The sequence below is a fragment of the Drosophila santomea genome, chromosome X (assembly GCF_016746245.2).
Source record: "Drosophila santomea strain STO CAGO 1482 chromosome X, Prin_Dsan_1.1, whole genome shotgun sequence".
NCBI lineage: Eukaryota > Metazoa > Arthropoda > Insecta > Diptera > Drosophilidae > Drosophila > Drosophila santomea.
Genome location: NC_053021.2, coordinates 17,549,385 through 17,570,881, shown reverse-complemented (window position 1 = coordinate 17,570,881; position 21,497 = coordinate 17,549,385). Strand labels below are relative to the sequence as shown.

The 21,497-nt window shown below is 48.0% G+C and overlaps 3 protein-coding genes across 3 annotated transcripts; 2 read left to right on the top strand and 1 right to left on the bottom strand.

Moving 5' to 3' along the window:
* Positions 1 to 58: 58 nt before the first annotated feature.
* On the top strand, positions 59 to 18,935 carry LOC120456715 (cholecystokinin receptor type A). Its single transcript, XM_039643697.1, has 5 exons — positions 59 to 782; positions 12,606 to 12,806; positions 12,870 to 13,214; positions 16,978 to 17,287; positions 17,367 to 18,935. The coding sequence occupies exons 1-5, from the start codon at positions 377 to 379 to the stop codon at positions 17,782 to 17,784; spliced, it is 1,680 nt and encodes a 559-aa protein (XP_039499631.1). The 5' UTR covers positions 59 to 376; the 3' UTR covers positions 17,785 to 18,935.
* LOC120456718 (mitochondrial import inner membrane translocase subunit Tim13) lies at positions 821 to 1,620 on the top strand. The gene has a single exon (XM_039643699.1). The coding sequence runs from the start codon at positions 925 to 927 to the stop codon at positions 1,288 to 1,290; it is 366 nt and encodes a 121-aa protein (XP_039499633.1). The 5' UTR covers positions 821 to 924; the 3' UTR covers positions 1,291 to 1,620.
* LOC120456716 (probable cytochrome P450 308a1) lies at positions 14,273 to 16,791 on the bottom strand. Its single transcript, XM_039643698.2, has 4 exons — positions 16,463 to 16,791; positions 15,858 to 16,388; positions 15,334 to 15,801; positions 14,273 to 15,272 (listed from the first exon to the last, which is right to left on the bottom strand). Exons 1-4 carry the CDS (start codon positions 16,735 to 16,737, stop codon positions 14,987 to 14,989), a joined length of 1,560 nt encoding a protein of 519 aa, XP_039499632.1. The 5' UTR covers positions 16,738 to 16,791; the 3' UTR covers positions 14,273 to 14,986.
* Positions 18,936 to 21,497: the final 2,562 nt, after the last annotated feature.

Below are 21,497 nucleotides of genomic sequence, written 5' to 3'. Positions count from 1 at the left end.
GTTCGCCGTCAGTGCTTCGCGAAGATTGCGAGGCGCGACACACAACGCGGAACCCGAACTCCATATCGGCCGTGCCGACACTCAAATTCCGGCCTGACCCCATTTTTGTTGCGTGAAAGTGAACGAAGTGTGTGTGGACACAGTGCGAGTGCGACTCCGACTCCGACTCCGATTGCGATTGCGATTGCGAGTGCTGTTCCGGGATCAGAAACGAATCTACTTCGGCCTCACGATTGACGCCTTCTACCGCTTCCTGCGCCAGGCGCTGCCGCTGGCCAAGGAGGCCGCGATCCACTTAAATGCCAGCAACGAGATCTCCGGTGCAGTCAGCATCACTGGCTCGCCCGGCGATCTCCTCAACTACAGCGTGCTGGAAATGGATCTCGGACTCGATCTGGATGTGGATCTGGGTCTGGACATGGGCCTAGCCAGCACACCCAGCAGCAGCAGCAGCAGCAGCAGCAGCAGCACACTGGCGCCGCCCGCAACCGCCAGGACGCCGGGTAACAGGAGCGTGGTGCGGGTCAGTGCCGATGTGCCCATCTGGGTGGTGCCGTGCTATTCGGCCATCCTGCTGTGCGCCGTGGTGGGGAACCTGCTGGTGGTGTTGACCCTCGTCCAGAATCGTCGCATGCGCACCATCACCAACGTATTCCTGCTCAACCTGGCCATCTCGGACATCCTGCTCGGCGTCTTCTGCATGCCAGTGACCCTGGTCGGCACTCTGCTGAGGCACTTCATCTTTGGGGAGCTGCTCTGCAAGCTCATCCAGTTTGCACAGGGTGAGTGATGATGCAGGCCAGTAGGCCAGTTCATTTATGTCTGGCCCGTGTCCAAATTAAAAGGTGATCCCAAGCACACAACTGTGAATCCCGCAATCATTAGTCCCCAGCCCCGCGACCGAGTCCCAAAATCGCTCGTCGAATGGCGCCCAACCAGCACGACCTCGAGCGGATTCGCCAGCAGATCGTGTTGGCCAACATCCAGGAGCTGATCCAGAAGATGACGCATCGCTGCTTCGACGTATGCATTGCCATGCCGGGACTGGAGTTGCGCTCCACGGAGCACGACTGCCTGGCCAACTGTATGGATCGGTTCATGGACTCGGTTCAGGTGGTGTCGTGTCAGTATTTCCGACGCCGGCGTCGCCATCAGCAAATCCGTTTGACCCGCTCCTCCGCCTCCATCGCATCACCACCCGCATCCGCATCCACTTTCATACCCAAACCCCCAGCCACAACTGCATCTGAACCCGTACCTAGTGCCTCCAATGAGGAAAAGGTCAAATGATGCCCAAAACTAGACAGATGTCCATGTGTGGAGTTCATAGCAAGCCCATAACCAAAGGCATATGTTCCGTCGTAACCCCAGATCCCCAGTGCACCTGGCCGATGGCCACTTGTCTCACTGGGCCCCAAAGCTTTCGAGGATGATTTAATACTTCGAAGCCTTTGGGAGTGCAGAAATGGGTCGTCTAACTGTAAATGGAAGTGGATTCTCTACAGGAGTGGCCATCGATGATGCCTTCGCGTTGGTTCTTAACAAATCCCTAGTAGTGTCTTTGGTAAATGACGTTTGGCAGAATATAAAGATGTCCTTTGTTAAAGGCTCTCTCTAAAAGGTCCTTTTAAAATCACTTAGCTTAGCTAAAGATAATATATACAAAGTTGGGGGCGATAGGAAATAAGTTTTAGATGAACGCACTTAGTATTTTAGATTGTGCGCTTGTGCACATCACTTTTCCACTTGTGAAAACTGTGTCTGCCATCGATTTTACGCACAATTTCCGCGCTTATTTATGGCCTAAATCATATTTTGTTGGCAAGAGCGCACTGTATCTCGTCTCCCAATCTGCATTCGCCTGAGAATGGCCGTATTTTATGATGGCCCGCATCTGCGTAACGACACTCGGGGTTTCCCCGAGCAGCAAGAAACGGGTTATGTGTTATGGGTTCCCTAAGGGTTCAAAAGATTAAAAAGGCTCACGCACACAACACACACACACACACACGCACTGTAAACATGCTCTTTAAAACCATTTCAACTCAATAACTGAGCCCAAAACTCAAGTTTGGCCCTTGAAAAGTCCAGTCAGTCAGTTGGGCAAACATTCTCGCCGTACATTAATTTGTGTCTCCAGCTTCGGATAAGGCCATCTGTGATATGCTTCGCCCTCGACGTGATTGCATGTCCTGTCGGCAGAGTCCTGTGAAGCAGAGTGAAGCAGAGTGGCGCTGAGAAGTGGCCTTGACACCTGTCACAAGTGCTTACCAGCATTTCGGTTTTGGGGCTGTTTCACGAAGCCGAGCGGCATTAATTTGCTTATTTAATCAAAGTGCATGCCATCGGACATTCTAATTACTTGCTCAACGTTTGCGAAAGGACCTCCACCTGTTTCCCCCATCCTGGCAGCGCATCCAAACGAGAGATGAAGCCGTGTCCTGGCCAGTCCTCGCCTCCATTCCCCGCAAGATTAATTCCGGCTGATCCCCATTTCCAATGCAAATTACTTGCCTGCCGGGAGCTCTGCTCCTGCTCAGCATTCTGCTCAATTTCCCAATGCACACTGTGCCGATCCCAAACACGTTGCTCCTACCCCCCCCCCCCCCCCCCCCAGCTATTGTTCCCCTGTTCCTCTGGCATTGGGGCACTTAAGTCGCAGCCTAAGCAGTATGGAATTTCTCTTAGCCATGGCAGTATGGCGAAAATCACTCTGCTATGCAGCGTCACGTCGCGATTCTCTTGTAGTCTCCACCAGCTCCTCCAGCTCCACCAGCTCCTCCAGCTCCACCAGCTCCTTTAGCTCCTCCAGCTCCTCCAGCTCCTCCACATCCCTTACATCCCCTCGCTGATCCTTCTGACACCCTTCCTTGCATTTTCATGACTTGTTTCCCGTTTCCTGCCTTTCCGTTTCAGACGTGCTGGTAATGTTGTTTGTTTTGCTGCAAGTTTGTTTTCGGTACTTCCGGAACCGCTGTTCCCCTCCTCCCTCCTGACATATCCTGACGTATCCTGACGTATCCTGGCGTATCCTGGCGTGGCCTGACATAGCCATCTTGGCCGCCCCCGCACTAACTTATTAACAACATAATAACAATGGCTGGCAAACAAGCTGAGCGCTCTGGCACACACATGCCAATTTGTTGAGCAAGCACTCGGCGCTGTCTCGAGGCCCACGAAAAGAGCTAACGTTCAGTTTCTAAGGACGACTCATCCTCATCCTTATCCGCATCCGCATCCTCATCCTCATCCTTATCCGCATCCTCATCCCTTTTCGCATTCCCATTCCTTTCCATCTGTTGCACGGGGCGTCGACTCGTCGTGGATCGTAAATCTGAAAATGTCATCGCTGAGGCACCAATTTATGGCCATCATCACGTCAAGGTGCAGTGCGATGTCCTGCTACGTCCTTCCTGGATTCCTGGCCTCCAATCTTCCTGTCCTGTCCTGTCCCGACCTGGCTCCTTCCAGAGTGGGCGTGACCACGCCCATTGATTTATGGTCGTAATTATGCATTTGCGGCCAGTGGCAGTGGTATTTGCATTTGCACCTCCATCCAATCGCCCGCCACCCACTGTCATTCGATTTCATCAGCTTGCTTGCTCAAGAAATGCAGGCATTGGCCATTACTTATGCAAATCGAGACCAAAGGATAAACTCCTGTAAGTCCTGATTGGTTATAGCTACTACTATATACGAGAAGTGTAACGAATTTATCAGCAATAAGAAGCTCAACGCTGGTCGGCAACTAGGGAGATACTAAAAATACATAGCTGTTGATTTTTGGCTCGGAATTAGAGCTAATAAAAGTGAAAACAAGTGCGTTTTTATGGGAATCGCAAGAAAGACTTTAAAGTATGACAGCAATACTAGCAACTTTTCATGGTGTCTACTATAGGGAGTGTAAAAGGAAAGTGTTTTGTTTTAAAAACACTTTAAGGATATAGTGTAGCTTTTTTTGATCCATCACCTTTGCTTTACTAGCCTAGTTTGGTATCCAATTAAAGTAGCAATATGCTGGGAAAACAAGGAAAAGGTTTCTTAAAAAGGACATTTGGGTGTGCCAAAGGGTCATGCTTAGATGCAAGTTTATGGCTGCAAGTCTTGGAATCTTCACTCTATTTTACTGCGCGACCTGGTTGCACTTTGTGTCCCCAGGCAGGACGTCCTTGAACCCTGACCTGTGAATGGGCCACCCATTGTGCGCGTCCAAGACGTCCAAGTCGCTGACAGCTCGACAAATTAATGATTAATTGAATTTTCTTTTGCTCTGCTTTGTGTTTTTTCGTTTTTTCGTTTTTTTTTCGTTTTTTTGTTTTTTTTATTCCATTATTTCTTGTTTTCTTGGCAACACAAATACGAATCAGCGCCACGCAGACGTAATCATTAATTAGGCCAGCCAGGGAGCAAGGTGTCTCAAAAAATCCGCTCACAGTGCAATTCCAGCTAGTTTCTCAAGGGTCAAAGGCACTCGTAATGAGCAAATTTATGCACAAGCACACAGTTTCCACAGTTTTCACAGTCTGTGATGGAACTTGGTTAACATTTAGGGGCCAAATAGCATAAGTAGAAAAACGAATTGAAATATGAACTAACCGCGCTGCTCTTCAGTGGCAACTCGTTTTATTTTCTTTATTTCTTGGTTTTTGCGTTTTTTTCTGTTTGCTGTTTTCTGTTTTCTGTTTGCTGTTTTCTGTTTGCTGTTTTCTGTTTTTTTTCCCATGTGGGCGGTACATGTTATTGACGCCCCAAAGTGCCACCCCCACGACCTTGCCGCCATGCGCCCACTCTGTTTGGCTCCAAACTTTGAACGGCATCTGCGGAGAGAGGGGCAGAGAAAAAGGGGCGGCATATTTAACTAAGGAGGACGCAATTATTTGAACTTATGGGCATAAGTGCACATATATATTCGCTGTGTATGCTGGCCATGTTGTTTTCGCCTCTTAATGAGAGTTAACTGCACGAGAGCTGGAAACTCTGCGACCAGCGATGAATATGAATGCGCCACTCAACTTAATGCCACTCAATCATAATGAATTGTATACTGAATCGCCGCTATAATTTTTGTCAATGGATCTGCAATTGTCCTTTGCCAACTTTATATTCATCTACGCTATCATCTATCGATCTGAATGTATGTATGGCATGTTAAAAAAGACGACACTTTATATCGCGCTCGAAAATTGTTCTGTAAGCGAAATAATGGAAAGTTATGACACACAGAGTTACACACAATTGACATGGTTATTGATTTTCAATTATATAAATATTTGCAACTAAGTGAAAAATCCTCTGCTGCCACCGATGTCCTGTGCACAAAAAAAGGCATTTAACTACGGTTTTTATCGCCAATCTGTGCGCTTCTGTGTGTTTTCAATTTGCATTCAACTCCACGTAGAGGCGAAAGTGATGAGTTAAATGAAAATATGTTACTAATAAATATATAAAGACTTTTTATCAGCTTCCCGTATAATTGTTTCCCCGTTTTCAAGCGTACACTGCTCGAAATTGAAATCTAATGGGAGAGTGGAGAGTGGAGCGGAAAAAGGTTATATTTGTCAAGATCAAAATCAAAGCTGTCGGCCATTAAATAAAATACTCAACGAGCGCCAAAAAAAAACCCATTAAAAACTGGGCAAATTAAAGAGAGAGATTTCTAGCGCCATTTTCTGCGTGTGAGTATTATTTGCGTGGGAAAATGAAATATACTCCTGTGCTGAATTAATGGGACCAGGGCGGCGGGGGGTGAAGTGCGGGGACTGGGCGGACAGGCGTCTTCAGGGCACAAGGACATCGTGAACATGGAGCAAGGAGCAGGAAACATGGAGCAAGGAGCATGGCACATGGCACATGGGCACAGAAAGGGAATACAAATGAAAGGTGATTTTTCAGCTCCTTTTCGCCCTTTGAGGATTTCCAAGGGGAGACCATAAAGTGCGGTTGACAGGGCCTAATGTGAAATTAACATGGCTTATATGCAACGCATTCTGCCCTGTTGCATTGATGTCAGCCACACACACACACACCCATATACCTATACACCTATACAATGCCACCTCAACTGTTCGTCTTTTGTGGCGGGTCAAGTTGCCATCAAGACCCATCTCGGTGCCTCCACTTCTCCACTTCTCCAGTTGTCCAGTTCTTCAGCCATCCAGGCGTTGATGCCAGAACAGCACCCACAACCCACAACCTGCCGCAAATTTCCTTGGACCCAATTTATTTTGCAATTTATCGCTGGATAAAAAATGACTGCGAAAGGCATTTCAAAGCGGAGGCGCAGGAGATTGAAAAAACATTGCCATGGCAACAATTACGCCGTGTTTAAGTAGCCCGTCTGGGTGAAAGTCACGCCGTGGACTGGCACTTTCTCCCCATCTCTGGATGGCATAAAAGATGGGTTGCTTATAGTTGGCAAAAAAACCGGGCAAATGTCACAGATAGAAAAGCGTGCACTGAGCGGAATCGGGGTCACCAAATGCGGTGCTCGGCGCTCAAAGATTACGAGGTATTATTTGATCAAATGAAAGCGGGACCAACATGAATAGGAAAGATAGTTAGTAGCTTTTATCTGAAAAAAGGGGGTCAGGGTAACCAAACTACTACTTCAAAGTATCTCGACTGAATGCAGTTTTAATCTTAAGCGTGGCTGAAAGAGTTTATATACCAACTCTGAATATTAGTAGATGTGCAGATCGGATTCACAATTTTGTGACAGCAAACAGTTTAATTCTGAATCTTTGAATGAATCTTAGAAAAACATTAAAAATCAAGAAAATCAGATTGGCCATTAAAAAAGATTGCAAACGCAGTCCTCAAACTGAAAGTTAATTTCACATATCAGCTGAGCATTTACCATGCATTATTAATACGCACATACATATTTTATGCAAAGCACTCACAAACTGTGTCTCACATTCGTTTAATTAAAGTGTGCCATAAATTAACGCCATGCTCTAGTTGCCCTACCTGCCCAGCTCCCAGCTTCCTGCTTCCAGATTCCAGCTTCCAGCTCCCTGCTCCCAACTCCCCGCTCCCAATTCCCAACTCCCAGCTCCCTGCTCCCTGCTCCAAACTCCCAGCTCCCAGCTCCCAGCTTCCTGCTTCCAGCTCCCAGCCTCCAGCTTCCAGCTTCCTGCTTCCAGCTCCCAACTCCCTACTCCCAGCTCCCTGCTCCCTGCTCCCAACTCCCAGCTCCCAACTCCCAGCTCCCTGCTCCCAGCTACTTGGGGATGCAGTGCAGCGGCCATTGCACTGTCCGTAAATCGAGCGACATAAACAGGTCACCCAACAATGGCCATTCCATGGCACTGTGAGTACGCTACCCAACCTAAACTAACTCGGCCATGTCATGAATGCGAAATGGAGTACTCCAAGTAGCAGCAAGCAGCAAGCAGCAAGTGAATCTTTAATGGATTCATCGATTGTGGGCAGCACGAAGCTGCGAAAACTTTCGGTTCTTGTCGATAAATTTGTCCAATCAACCGAAAAATATGCAACAGCTTTCGGGCTTCAGTCTCCCCTAGTTTTCCAATTAAAATGCAAAGTCCCAGCGTTGCCAAAACTCAATTCTCAAAAGCCCACCCCACCTAACTTTCAGCTCCAATTCAACTCGATTTGGCCAGTGAGTGTGTAGGACATATTAATTTGTTGTGTTTTACAATTTGCACCCCAACCCACAGCCACATACAAACTCATGTCGATTGAGGCTTTTCCACTCAGTTTATGGCACTTTTATAACTCACATGCTCATATGTACATACATTTGTACAGACAACCGAGCATCAGGCAGCCCCGAGGCGGTAAAAAGTTGCTCTCTTTTTTCAATGGCCTTAACTTAGCGTATCAATATGTTGGGGGGGGGGGAAGAAAAACAATGGAAAGCTATATTTTTTAACAATTTTTTATGGGCGAAATCAAGGGGAAGCAGTCCGACAAAGAACAGCAATAAGCAACAACAAGCTGATACCTCTTGTCTATCCTCAGGGGGCGCCACAAGTAGAGGGTAGGCATCTGTTGCTAGCATCCCAAATCCACAGGCATCTGGAAAAAAAGCGTATCCTTGCGCCATTTCAATCTGGCCAGCTTGCCATCTTGCCATCTCTGCCATCACTGCCAACTTGCCATCGAGCGTTGAAAAGGCCAAACTTTGGCACAACCGTTTTTTATTGTTGACTCAAATTTGGAATTATTTTTATTGGAGCCCTGTGGATGAGGGGGACACACGCACGAGTCCATAAAAATCCACTCTCAGTTATGTGTAACTGGGAAATGTCGAACGAATGGACGATGAACTCATTGTCATTGAGCAGCGCATCGCATCGAATGGGGCGCTTAATCAAAAACAACCAAAGACCAGAGGGCAATCCGGAATTGGATTGGTTTTCAAATCTCGTATTTCGCGGTGTGGGGAGTGGGGAGTGGGGAAAATGGAAAATGGAAAATGATTGAAAATGGGCCATGTTTTGGCAATCGATTTGCATGCGCCGCTTAAAGTCATTCCCAATTCGATACGCATAATTCATGAAGCTGTTTTGTATTGCAATTTTCGCATATAAATTACATTAAATATTTACGCCAGCCGTGAAAAATACATAAATAGTGCGTGAAGTGTGTGTGCCGAGTGTGTCCTTTGCATATCCTGCGCCATATCCTGTGCAAACAATGCTGCGCTAGTTGATATCCAAATATTTGCGCATCAAATGAAAAGCATTCAAATCCGTTGGCAGAGGTTAACCGAAATAGTTTTTAAGCCCCATGATCGCCGCAACAGGCAAACTTTTCGATCCACTCTCGCAACTAGCAGCAATTAACTGCGGTCGCATTTCATTGTGTTCGCTACTATTTGCACTAAACCTTACACTCATTAAACAGGCGAATTAAAAATGATTGCAGCAAAGTGTCCGGGATTAAAGTGCTGCATCTGATTCCTCCCACTTTCAGTCGGATGATGATGATGAAGATGATGATGATGAGATGATAATGGGATGATGATTGAGTCTCCGACAGGCGGCAGCACTTTTAATTGGTATTCAACTTTCTCCTTTGACCACACAACTCAACTTGCTCGTAATTTACCAACCAAATAAGCGACTTTCCCACTTCCAACTTCCTTGGTCATCACCTCAAAAGCTGAGAAGTCTGCTCGCTAAACCGCACTCAAAGGTTGCCTGTATTTACCTTTACCTTGGATTTGCCGTTGGCATGAAGGTAAACAGAGATAAATGAAATGTTACATTTGTGTACTCTGAACATATTCAAGGACCTTGGCCATAAATTCCACATTTGTTTTTCCATGCATTGGTGTTGAAACATAGAGTTCAGTGCAACATACTTGTAGACTTCTCTTGATCCGTCGATCATATGTTTTAATATTCTAGCTATTAGATATTCATTTGATTCATGTGAAGCATTAATTGAAGCAGCATTTTAGACCGCAATTATCCGCCGCTCACTTATTTCTACCACAAGATATTCGCTCAGTGCACGTGCGGTGGGTATACCCAAAAGTTTGGGCAAATTGCCCGTGGCATTTGGATGGCTGCCGAAGTGCAGCTAGTTCTTTGGGGCAAACGCCAGTTATACTTTTGCGGTTGTTGGCTTAATTTAATGTAACTTTCGACTAGATGACCAGATGGAGTCGAAAGGTGAGCGGAGCGGTTTATCTGGAGGAGATCGAAAAGCAAATAACCGGCTGGGAAATGTTTGGCCACAACCCACTGATAATTCACTTGGCTTTCCGAGTGGATGGACGGATGGATGGATGATGGATGGAAACCCGAGCACCTGTTCACCTCTACGCAGAACACAATTAGCAGTTATGAAAAGTTGAAAGTTCATTTTGTTGCTGCAGCAAAAAGTTCGCACTGACCTTTTGCAAGTTTCCATTGTGGACGAAAAGTCTGTGGCATATTTGTGGACCCCTTAATTGTTGTCCAAGAAGCTCATGAAATACTAGTAGTAGCCACAAACTGGATGCTCCATTCGCAGACCAAACGAAATTATGTGATCCATAGCCTAACAGGGGGGGGGGGGGGGGGGAATGTGCAACAAAGCAACTAAAATGCGAGATTTTCCATTTGGAAAACCTACGCACTTGCACACTTTCGGTTTGATTTGCCACAGTTTGCAGCGTGTACCCATCCACCTGGCAGGATATTTCTGCACGGCAGAACCATTTCAGGTTTGTCACTCGACCACGCACCCAAGTGCAGAATGTCCGGATGCGAGGATGGCAAAATGCGAAAATGCCAGGACACGCGGAGGATGGTGATGTTGGATGGCGGTGGATGATGCTGGATGATGGTGGATGCTGGATGGTGCTCTCGATGGATGGTCAAGCCACGGGGGGGATCATTTTTCAACCCGAGTTGGCATTGAGCACCTGAGCACCTGAGAACCAGTCGACCAGTCGACCAAATGTGGACACAGGCTCCATTTGAGATGGCTGCTCGTCAACACAGCCATCAAATTGTCATTTTCCGAACAATGCGAACAAACGCGTTGGTTTGCATTCGAAAAAGCTGAAAAATAAGTGTGTCCTTCTTTAAAACATAATTTAAATTCGATGAATAACAAGCCCAATAACCCATTTATTTGTTATTAAAAACTGTGTTGGATTATAATTTATGCCCAACTTATGCAGAATTAATAACTTCTAAAAATGCAAATTAAACATATTTCAAAATCGTTTTATTCATAATAAAGCAGATGAAATAATATTTTTAATAATTTTAAGCCAAGCCCGCAAGTAGTTTAAGTGTATTTCAACATAATCCCAATCTTTTGCACAGCAATATTAGTAACAATACATAAATCAAAACTTATCACTTTGGGAAAGCATTAAAAATGCTATTTAAGAGCAGACAAACAGATTAGGATAACTGATACATTTCTGCTGGCAGACAGCATTTGCCTCCTCCGGCGATCTGTCATGTTTTTGAATAAGGACCTCGACAGCAACGTCTGTCAGATAAGAGATGCATATTTAATAATTTTATTCTTTCACTCAGCAGGGGCCCCAGGAGCTTGGCTTGTTTTATGACTGCGACACAATAATCCTGGGGAAAAACGTTGCAAACGGAAATCAGCTTCCAAAGTGGGCAGATTATCAGGGATACAGCTGAGATGTGCTCGACTTAGCCCGGCATTATGAAAAGCTCGTGTGAAAACCTTGGCCCAAATCATCAAAATAAAAACAACAAGAAGAAAGGCCAAGTCAAAATTCTCGATGCTGATGTTGTTTGCCTTCAATCAGCGATTCTATTTACAAGTGCCCAAATTCGACACAGTTTTCCGCTTAGCCATTTGCCATTTGCCATTTGCCACTTTTTACTTGCCACTTTTCACTTGCCACTTTTCAAAACCGGATGCCACGCCCCCCCAGGAACGCCGCGAAATTGGGCGTGCGAGTATTTGCCTTTCGTTGAATTCATTGTGGGCTCACACTGCGGTCCGGTTTCTATTTTCAGTTTATCCATAAAATTAACATTTTTGTTGCGGACTCTGAAAATCACTGAGCCATGGTCCTTCCCTGTGGTCCTCCCATTCGCTTTTCCCACGGCAAAGGGAAAATGGCAAGGGAAAATGGCAAGGGAAAATGGCAAAGGGGAAATGAGTAAAGGGGAAATGGGCAAAGGGGTAAAGGGGTGAAAGGGTGCGTATATGGCGGCGCCACGCGACGGAGCTAAATTTAATTTTGTTAATGAGCTCTGCCCGTTCCATTTCATCATCCCGCCAATGGAGCCAGCCACACTCTGCCTTTCGAGCATTTTGCATTCGCCATTCTGAGGCCCGCAACCCGTTTTTGAGGTGGTCCGTGGTTCCGGAATCCACTTGCCAAGTGCTGCGAGTGTGTGTGCCCGCCAGGATTAGGTTGTGGATGGGGACTGAGATCGGGAATTGGATTGGGAGTGGGAGTGGGAATGGGAATGGGAATGGGAGTGGGAGTGGGAGTGGGAGTGGGAGTGGGAGTGGGAATGGGAGTGGGAATAGGGGATTACCATTGGGATGGCGATTAGAGCGACAATGGACCATTGCCGGAAACACTTGAAAACTGTGTTTCGTGTAGGCTGTGGGGATTTTGATTAAAAGCGCCACCATTGCCATCATAGCGCCATGCTGAAGAGCAGAAAATACAAAAAAAAAATTGAAATGAAATGAATGAAAATAAACAAGTTGGATCTGACAAAGACAGAGCCATAGACATTAACATTTTAATTGTGCCAGCACAACGCAATGGAGTCAGTCGGCGGAGCAAGCGGAACAATTGCCAATGAGTGAGCCGAATAAAAGTTAATGGGGGGAGGCGAAGGGCAGAAGCCGGGAACGGGAAAATGGCCATTAATATTGGAGCCATAAAAGTCAAAAGTTTGCGAAGGGTGGATTAGCCATAATTCCCATGCCGCCGGGAAATTGACCCGAGCCATTATTTGCCACTGCGATGATTATTTCGAGGCAATGAACAAATTTAAAGTTGGACGTCATCTAATTGAGCGATTCGATTTCTCAAAGCAGCAAGGCATTCTGGTTTAAAGATTATTTACACCAAGTTTATAGTATTAGTATTATAGTATTATTATCTGATTTTCAAATCATGATTGCAGCTGCCTCGGTTGCCGTTTCCTCCTGGACACTGGTGGCCATCTCCTGCGAGCGCTACTACGCCATCTGCCATCCGCTGCGGTCGCGCACCTGGCAGACGATCAACCATGCCAACAAGATCATCGCCATCATCTGGCTGGGCAGCCTGGTGTGCATGACGCCCATCGCCGCCTTCAGCCAGCTGATGCCCACCAGTCGACCAGGTGAGTGTAGTGCCACCCAATCCGGGTCACTAATCCGCAATAATTATACCCAACTTTCGCCAGGACTTCGCAAGTGCCGCGAGCAGTGGCCGGCGGACAGCCTGAATTACGAGCGGGCCTACAACCTGTTCCTGGACCTGGCCCTGCTGGTGCTTCCACTTCTGGCCCTGAGTTTCACCTACCTGTTCATCACGCGCACCTTGTACGTGAGCATGCGCAACGAACGGGCCATGAACTTTGGCAGCAGTGGGCCGGAGGTCAGCGCCTCCTCCGCCGCTGTCACAGGACCTGGCAGCCAGCGACGGCACAACGGAAGCCACTGTCAGTCCCTCGACACGATTGTGACCCACCAGCACAATCCGCACCAGCAGCACCAGCAGCACCACCACCATTCCCAGAACTACTACGGTAAGAGATAGATATAAAAGATTCGTGGATTTTTTTGTCAGTCATCTGGGTCAATGGGAATTCTGTGTTCAGTGGGTTCAGTGGCGCAGCATTAATAGTTGCGACTGTTACCGGCGACAATCGGGATTAGCTCAACTACTGAACTCATCCCAAGGATCCAGACCCAGACCCAGACCCAGACCCAGACCCAGACCCAGACCCAGACCCAGACCCAGACCCAAAGCCCCCGAACTGCGTCACACACAATTTGCACGGCAAAGTTTCCCACGCACGAGGAGATTTCAGTGTCTTGCCTAAATCGCGGAAGTGAATTGGCTGGGTGGCTTGCAGATGGGGATGGGAATGGGGATAGGAATGGGGATGAGGATGAGGATGGTAATGGGAAAAGCAGGCTGAAGCCTGGAGGAGCACTCTGTCCAAGTTTTTCAAGTGTGTGTACCAAGAGACAATAGCAAGCGAAAGCTGCCGGCGTTTTTACTTTCATTTGCATTCGCATCGCCGGCTTTGAGAGCGCTCCCCATGGCTAGATGGCTCCTCCACCACCACCACCACCCCCATTCATGGCCAATCCTCTCCAGCTGCGGATGCTGTGAATAATCCCCAGATTATGGGCACAAAAACTCTAGGCAGCCCCAGGCAAGCCAGCGCAAATCAATTCTGCTAATTCGCCTTTAATGCCATCTTAAAGCGTGGGAGCACACTTATATGTATATATTTATATATACACTTATTTATTTAAATAAATGCGGAATATTGTATATGCTCGGCTGCAGCAGACAAGGTTGGCCGTAAATATAGAACAGTCCCCCAGTGGAGGAACCTACTCGAATTCCGCGGATGCGAGTTGATAACGTGACGTGTATGTTAAATGCACGACCACAAAGCGACGAAGTCACCCGCGGAGTCCCCGTGGAAATCACAGTGAGCCCACCGAGCAGCGGACTTACTTTAATCTTCGATAATATTACTCAGTCTCTGGTCCAATTTATTGTGGGTGTTGGAGGTACTGCAGGAGGAGCTGTGCTCCCCGAGCGACTCATTTGCATGAAAGGGTTGGTGCCTCCAGGTGCCTACAGTTCTTTATGCGAAATGGAAAGTGTGCATTAGCATAGGCCTTCACTTGGAACACTGAATTATCGCCGCACTCGAGCGATTCGTTTCCTGGGCAACTGACCCCGCTAAAAAGGTCAATTTAAATGCCGTAAATTATGCACGAGACGAGCATTTAAACATTTAAACATTTAAGCATTTATGCGCTCGTTAAAGGCCGTTATCCCATTTCCCAGGATTTTCCACTGTAGACCCATGGCTCCCATTTTCACACACACTGCTTGCTCCTTTCTCTGTGACAATAAATTTGATTAAATTTTTAACTTTCCCGTTGCGTTTAAGGCCATCGTTTGACATTACCCTGTCATAAATTTTCCCAGCCAAAGCGAGTATGTCGGCCGGATGTCGCAAATGTCCTATCAGCGAACAAGCTGAGCAATTTCATGGAAATTGCCATATTATTAGCAGCTCCACACAGCTCCCCCCACCATTTGTGCCAAGAATTCCATCCGCAAACTGCGCTTTCGATGGCAATTTAAATTATGCTCAGCTGAACTACTCGCCCAACCGCAAATGACAATAAACTTGCGTGCTATATGGTCTCTTACCCATTTCCCTCTTAAGTACATTCCCAACTATTACCGTGTTGCTACCAAAAGAGATGAACCTTTCCATGTGCGATCTATACAGTAGGTGTCACATTTTACACAGGCTTTAATGCCTTATTCAGGTGTCCTTCTCTCAAAACGCAGCCAAATGCCCTTCCTGCTGGCGGTGAGGAAAGTGAGCGGCGACACCTCCACCCTGCACTGCCCCTCATCCGCCAGCAGGACGCAGTGATCCTGCAGCAGTGTGGCCAGGGCGGCCTTCGTCTGGAGCAGTCCAAGTCGCATTCCCGGACACATTCGTGGTCCGGCACCGAAGCCCAGAAACCGACAGCCCATTGGTGGCTGATGCAGAAAGCGATCTGGACGAAACTCCTTGGGTGCCGGATACAATTCGGAATCTCTGGAAGGAAAAGTACTGTAGCTCTTGGTCAAACTAAAAAGTACGAGGTGGTGTCACCCACAGATGAATGGCCTGAACGGGCAGCACCAGCACAGTGCCCACATGCACCTTGAGTTCTCCTGCTCCTGATTTCTGGGCAGGAAGCGTGAATGACTTGGTGCAGCGCTTCTGCAGAGCCTGCATGGCCGGGTGCAGACGCAGTGCCTCCAAGAGCGCAGCTTCAGCATAGCGCAGCTCACCCAGAGCCACTTGGTCCAGCAGATTGCCAGCGTGGCGCTGAGCCACTGCATCCAATTCGAAGTGCAGACGTTGCTGGGCCTCCTCATTGAGGGCCAATTCGTAGAGGACGAATGCCAGTAGCATTGCCGAGGTTTCGTAGCCCTCTAGCAGGAGAGTGGTGGCATGTCCAGCCAGCTCCTCCATTTCCAAGCCCCTCTTGCTCTCCGCCAGCCATTGGAGCAGGTTGTCGCCGCCACTTCTAGCTGCCACCAACTCCCTGAACCAATGCTGCAGCGGCAGGGGTACGTATCTGCAAGGAGATAATGGATCAGAGGTAGCACACAAGGTGGAACCTACTTTACCAACCTGTGGCCAATTAGGCATCCCAAGCGGGACGAGTGCAGCAGTGCCATAGTCTCCAGCAAACTCCAGGCACTTGGCTGAAAGAGCGGTGCCAGCCACTCCAGCCAGCGACTTGGTGGAGCCACCTTTTCGCGACTCCCCAGGCAGTGGGCATCCAGCCCAAAGATCGCAGAGGCCACCACTTGCAGCGTATAGCGCGTGGCCAAATCCTTGGCCTCGAACCTTCCCAGGGGCACCTGATCCCGGAGCAAGTGACAAGCTTGGGTCACATGCGGCAAGGTCTGGCGCATTCGACTGGGCGTGAAGAGTGGCACCAGGTCGGCTCTCAGGAGTCGCCAGCGATCCCCGTTGGCGATGAAGGGATTGTGGCTGGCCAGGACATCACGCTGGTGGTCCACATAGACGGCGTTGTCCGCGCAGTTGGCAAAGTTGCTGCTCACCAGGATGTGGCGCAGCAGCTCCTGGTCGCGCACCAGAATGGCGGGTTCGTTGAACAGGCGATAGAAGCACACATATCTCATTCCCGGGTTCTGACTGTCACAAAAAGGTGAAAGTTTTGATTGTCACCAGAGCTTCATTACACCAGGCACACTTGACATGGATCTTACGTGTAGATCTCCTGGTAAACCTCGCCATAGGAGCGTCGTGCCAGGGCAAAGTCCAACATATTACCCACCAATGGCCAGCCAAACGGTGCCTCCAGTCCCAGGCGACGCCAGTGATTGCCCTGCCATTTCCAAAACAGCAGCGTGGCGGCCAAAAGGATGAAGAGCACCAGTAGCAGCAGCATCTGCATCTTCGGGCATCTGAAAAGCTGGAAAGGCACAATCCCACTCCAGTTGCATCCACAGTGGAGCTGCGTGATTCCATGACTGCGGCTCATTAGCCTCGCAATTGCTGTATATCAATCAAATGGCTGGAATGCTTCAATCACGCGAGATTCGAGACAGCAGCAATGGGCAGGGCATTCAAAATGTACTTGGAATTGATTTCTGGTTCAATATGTTTTCGGATAAGTAATTCCATTCCATTCATTCAACTTACATATATGCATTTAAGCCACGAATTCATGACGTTTAGTTTGAATTCCTTAACTTTAACTTTTTAACTTTCTTTCTTGCAGCGGACTACGGTCACAGTGGCAGCAAGCGGCGATTGATCGGCGGCGGAGGAGGTTCCTGCGAGGGCAGGCGGCATCTGTACTGCATGAGGAGTGCGTCCGTGAAGTCCGTGCGGCATCAGCAGATCAACGGCGGCGGTGGAACTGTGATTCTGAGCGGCACTGGAGCTGGAAATGGCGAGTGCTGCAGCCGGATGCACAGGATGCGCCAGCAGATGCAACTGCAGCAGCAGGGCTACGTGAGCGACAGTGAGTGTCGGCGCAAGTCCTTGTCGCAGCCCAGTCTGCGGATCACAGAGGCGGGACTGAGGAGGTGAGTGCTACAGCGAGGATGCTCAGCCACATGGCCATATGGCAATTTCCATTTCAAAACCACAACGTTCGACTTGCAGATCGAACGAAACGAAGAGTCTGGAGAGCAAGAAGCGGGTGGTCAAGATGCTGTTCGTCCTGGTGCTGGAGTTCTTCATCTGCTGGACGCCGCTGTACGTGATCAACACGATGACCATGCTGCTGGGGCCGACGGTGTACGAGTATGTGGACTACACGGCCATCAGTTTCCTCCAGCTGCTGGCCTACTCCTCCAGCTGCTGCAACCCGATCACCTACTGCTTCATGAACGCCAGCTTCCGGCGCGCCTTCGTGGACACCTTCAAGGGGATGAGGGTGTGCGAGCGGCTGTGCGCTCCCTGCTGCTTCTGGCGGCGACGCTCCAAGAACGAGACGAACCTCTCGGTGGCCGGCAACTCCATTGCGCTGGCCAACTCGGTCATGTCCAGCCACACGATCCTCGAGAGTCCGCGCCTCTGAGCCAGCCGCCGCCGACCGCAGATGGCGGAGTCGGAGTCACTTTAGATTAGCAATGGGTGGAGGTGGAGGTGGAGGTGGATACGGATCGGGTGCGCCAATATGTGATGCAATGCAATGTGAATGCAATAGAAACTGTGGTTGTCAACGCCATTCCGCCGCGTTCTGAATGCGTGTGGAACGATGGATGTGTGACCAGTTGGATGGATGGATGGGTGGTTGTATGGAGGAGGTTCCGTGACCACCAAATTGCCCCTCCAGATTTCTATTAATATGTGTGCGTGTATGCTTAGAGTTGCGCTTAAGCGTGTTTTTCAGTGTGAGTTATTGTTAGACGTTGACCTCGTGTTCCCTCTGTGTGTTTACACCTTAAATGGGTTGCAATCGATAATGCCAATCTAAATTGAGATCGCCACACGCTAAGACGAGGAATGAAAAATGCTCAGCTGGACTAAGATTTTAGAAAGAACAGTAGGTTAAGAAACCAGCACAATGGTTTTAAAAATATTTGAGATTTATGGGAAATGCTATGTATACCGAGAGAATTTGTTGGTCTTGGTATGCAGTTAGTTTAAAGTTTGGTATCATTCGTCCCACATGTCGTATGCGTGATATTTACGCAAGCTAACCGACCATTGTGCTATATTTAATATTTTCATTTCCACACTTTACCTTGCAGCGAGCAATCCCGAAAGTAAAAGGTATTCTGATCACGGTGCAGTGAAAGGTTTCAATGACTCGAGAAGCATTTGACAGCAGGCTGATTTTACAGGGTACTCAAGGAAGTCCACTCCCAAAACGGATTCCTAACATTCAAAAATGGTTGTCAGACGGAGCTTATGGAGTGGCAGACACTCCGAGGTCCACAAACTAAATTAAGAAGCCCGATCGGGTGCCAAAAATCCAATTTTATGTAGTTTTCAAGTAGCTGAAAATGCCAATTGGATAACTTGGCATTGTGGATATTTGGCACACTAAGAAAATAGATGGCATAGTGTATACAAAGAAGCGTTTCATTTTAGCTCTCACCCACTTCAACGAAAACTGGCAATTGCAATTAATAATCTGATATTTGTATATGTATAGATCTCAGTGTTCTTATGTAAATAAGATGAAATCAAATCGAAATAAAACGACAACTATCTTCGGGTTCATTCAGCCAAGTGTTGTATACTTTCGGGCCGTTGTTTCTCCATTTTGGCATTTCAGCAACTGGGCAACGAGTATAGTTATCCAAGGAGTAGTCCATGCCGGAGGTTAATTGATTGCCTGCCAGTTTGGCTTCACCTCGTCATTAACTCCGGAGCTCTGCCATTTGGGCCAACAAAGCAACTGGCCAACTGGGCAACAGGATATTTTGGGGGGGTCAAAGTGCAGGAGAAAGGATGCAAATCGCACACATTGTTGACCATTTGCTGCTAATGACTTGGGCATTAATTTCGCTGCTGCATGCAATGTTCTCCGGCAAGTGGAGTGGCATCCACTTATTGAGCTGTCAGCCGCAGAAAAGTGTGTGTGCCAAGATGAGGATGAGAATGGGTATGGGAATGGGGATGAGGATGCGTTCTATTCCCACGCAAGTAAAGCCAATTCGCACAAAGTAGAAATGAGTCGAGTCGCAGAATGGATCGATATGCGTACAGGCCATGGGATAAATCAATTGCCACTTGGAGGACATCAAATGAATTCGTCTGTGGTCAAACCGAGCTGCGCTGATTGATGAACTGCAAATCCGTAGCAAATTCCAGCACTGTTCCAATCGCAGGTGCCCCCAGTCCTTTGGCCCGTTGCGGTCTGCCTGGCAATCACTCATGATTATCGAATGCCTAATTGCCGGTGCCACAGAAATTGGACCAACTGCCATCTGCCCTCTACTCTCTGTCATCCACCCACTGCAGCTGCATGCGTAATCGGCTTGGGTGTAATCCTCGGGATTCGCACCCATGGCACATGGACGAAACGAGCGCAGCCGACGACCAAGTGTCCTTAGTTGCCCCATCGTTGGCTACGTGACAATTACCGCAGCTATTACACGTAATAAACGGAGCTGGGCATCTTCTTTTGTGCCGGCATCCGGCTCCAGCTTCGCTCCCCTGAGAGTTTTAACCAGATCATGGTCAACTGGGCCATTGCCCATTGGCCATGGCAACTGTCTGCTCATCGTGGGCTATGCCTTGCGGGTCACGTATATCCCGCCACCGGTTGGAGAAACTACTGCCAAGTAGTCTGCCGAAGTCTTGCAGGCAATTCCTAATAAACAAGCCGTCTCCACCGGAATGGCAGGAAAATTTATAAAGTATTTATTAAGGCGCCAATTGGCGGAAGGGGACATGGGGCAAGTGTTTGGACCCACACTCCCACTGATGGGGAGCTGTAAATCGCAGATGACTACGCCACTCCTTCGTCTATCCGTCGCCCCGAAATGCCACTGTGGAGCATTTTATTGATGTACTCAACTCGGCTGGCAGTAGGGGGAAATAAAATAAATGCCTTTCGTTGGCGCTGCGTTTCCTAAGCCCTTGTAACAGATTGCCCAGCATAATCCGATTTATTAAACGAATAAAAATATTGACAGCACCGAAATCGCTTGGGATAATGCGATAAGGCTGGGCGAACGCGTCTGCACATTTCAAATGGATTGATATAGATTTTAAGCAGATATTTCGCCTATTTTGATCAGCTAAATATTTACCCAGTGCGCAAATGATAGGCAATCAAACTATACCTTACAAGTTATGTTCTCTATTATAGTAGGTTGATATGGCAACTATAAGAATGACAGTGCTCAATATTTCACTTAGCAATCAGTGGCATTTGAGCTGGCAAATGACTAGTACGTGACAACGGCAAGGTGGAAATCCTGGGGCCAAAAGAGCCCCACCCCGTACATAATTAACTCCCTCGAAAACCTTTTACGCTCTCATTTCTCATAATTATGACAGAGAGGCTGGTCCTTTTTCGGCCGGACTCTAACACACAACCACCAACGCAAAGTCACTTACGATGTCAACTCACCATACCATATACCATATATCCCATATATCCCATGTTGGCCAACACCGGAGCTGCGGCACACGTGTCTGCCCGAAAAGTATACACATGTAGACAAATGTACAGAGGAGCCCACGGAATGAAATTACGAGCACGAGCAGCCAAAGAGCTCGGCGTGGATGTGATTATGCAAACCCCGCATTGCAAAACCCAGCGATCCAACGATGGTGGGCAAGTAGATTCAATTTCAATTTCAATTTCGAAATTTTTGGAAATCCACGCAGCGAGCCAGGTCATCGCATGCGATGGCCACCATCACCCATTCGACCTATGAGGGCGGGGGTGGGGTTATTGATTTGGCTACTAAAACCATACTTGTTAAGTGGGTGCAGGACATTGGGGTGTTTGGCCCTCGTCCTCCGCAATTTGGATGCTCCGCAGTCCACAGTACATAGGCCATAGGCCATAGTTGCTGCTCCATGCAGACACTAAGCGCCAAAGGCGACCACAATCGAATTGGAAGCTAATTGAGCCGCCGAGCTTGGAGCTTAGAGCTTAGGTGTCTGGCATTTGCAATTTGACATTTGCTAGCTGGCTATTTGTATCTTTAACTGTATCTATGTATCTGTATCTGTATCTATAACTGTATCTGTAACTGGGTGTCTGGTGCTGGCACATAGGGCTGCTTAAAGCCACTGCGACCTTGACCAGATTTCGAATGTGTT

What these genes read in the sequence shown, in the direction of transcription:
- LOC120456716 (XM_039643698.2), bottom strand. Translation starts at nt 16,737, where the DNA reads ATGAGCCGCAGTCATGGAATCACGCAGCTCCACTGTGGATGCAACTGG. An exon ending in GTTTACCAGGAGATCTACAC is followed by an intron (nt 16,389 to 16,462) that starts GTAAGATCCATG and finishes TTTTTGTGACAG; the next exon opens with TCAGAACCCGGGAATGAGAT. An exon ending in CCCGTTCAGGCCATTCATCT is followed by an intron (nt 15,273 to 15,333) that starts GTGGGTGACACC and finishes TTTTCCTTCCAG; the next exon opens with AGATTCCGAATTGTATCCGG.
- LOC120456718 (XM_039643699.1), top strand. Translation starts at nt 925, where the DNA reads ATGGCGCCCAACCAGCACGACCTCGAGCGGATTCGCCAGCAGATCGTG.
- LOC120456715 (XM_039643697.1), top strand. Translation starts at nt 377, where the DNA reads ATGGATCTCGGACTCGATCTGGATGTGGATCTGGGTCTGGACATGGGC. An exon ending in GATGCCCACCAGTCGACCAG is followed by an intron (nt 12,807 to 12,869) that starts GTGAGTGTAGTG and finishes AACTTTCGCCAG; the next exon opens with GACTTCGCAAGTGCCGCGAG. An exon ending in CCATTCCCAGAACTACTACG is followed by an intron (nt 13,215 to 16,977) that starts GTAAGAGATAGA and finishes TCTTTCTTGCAG; the next exon opens with CGGACTACGGTCACAGTGGC.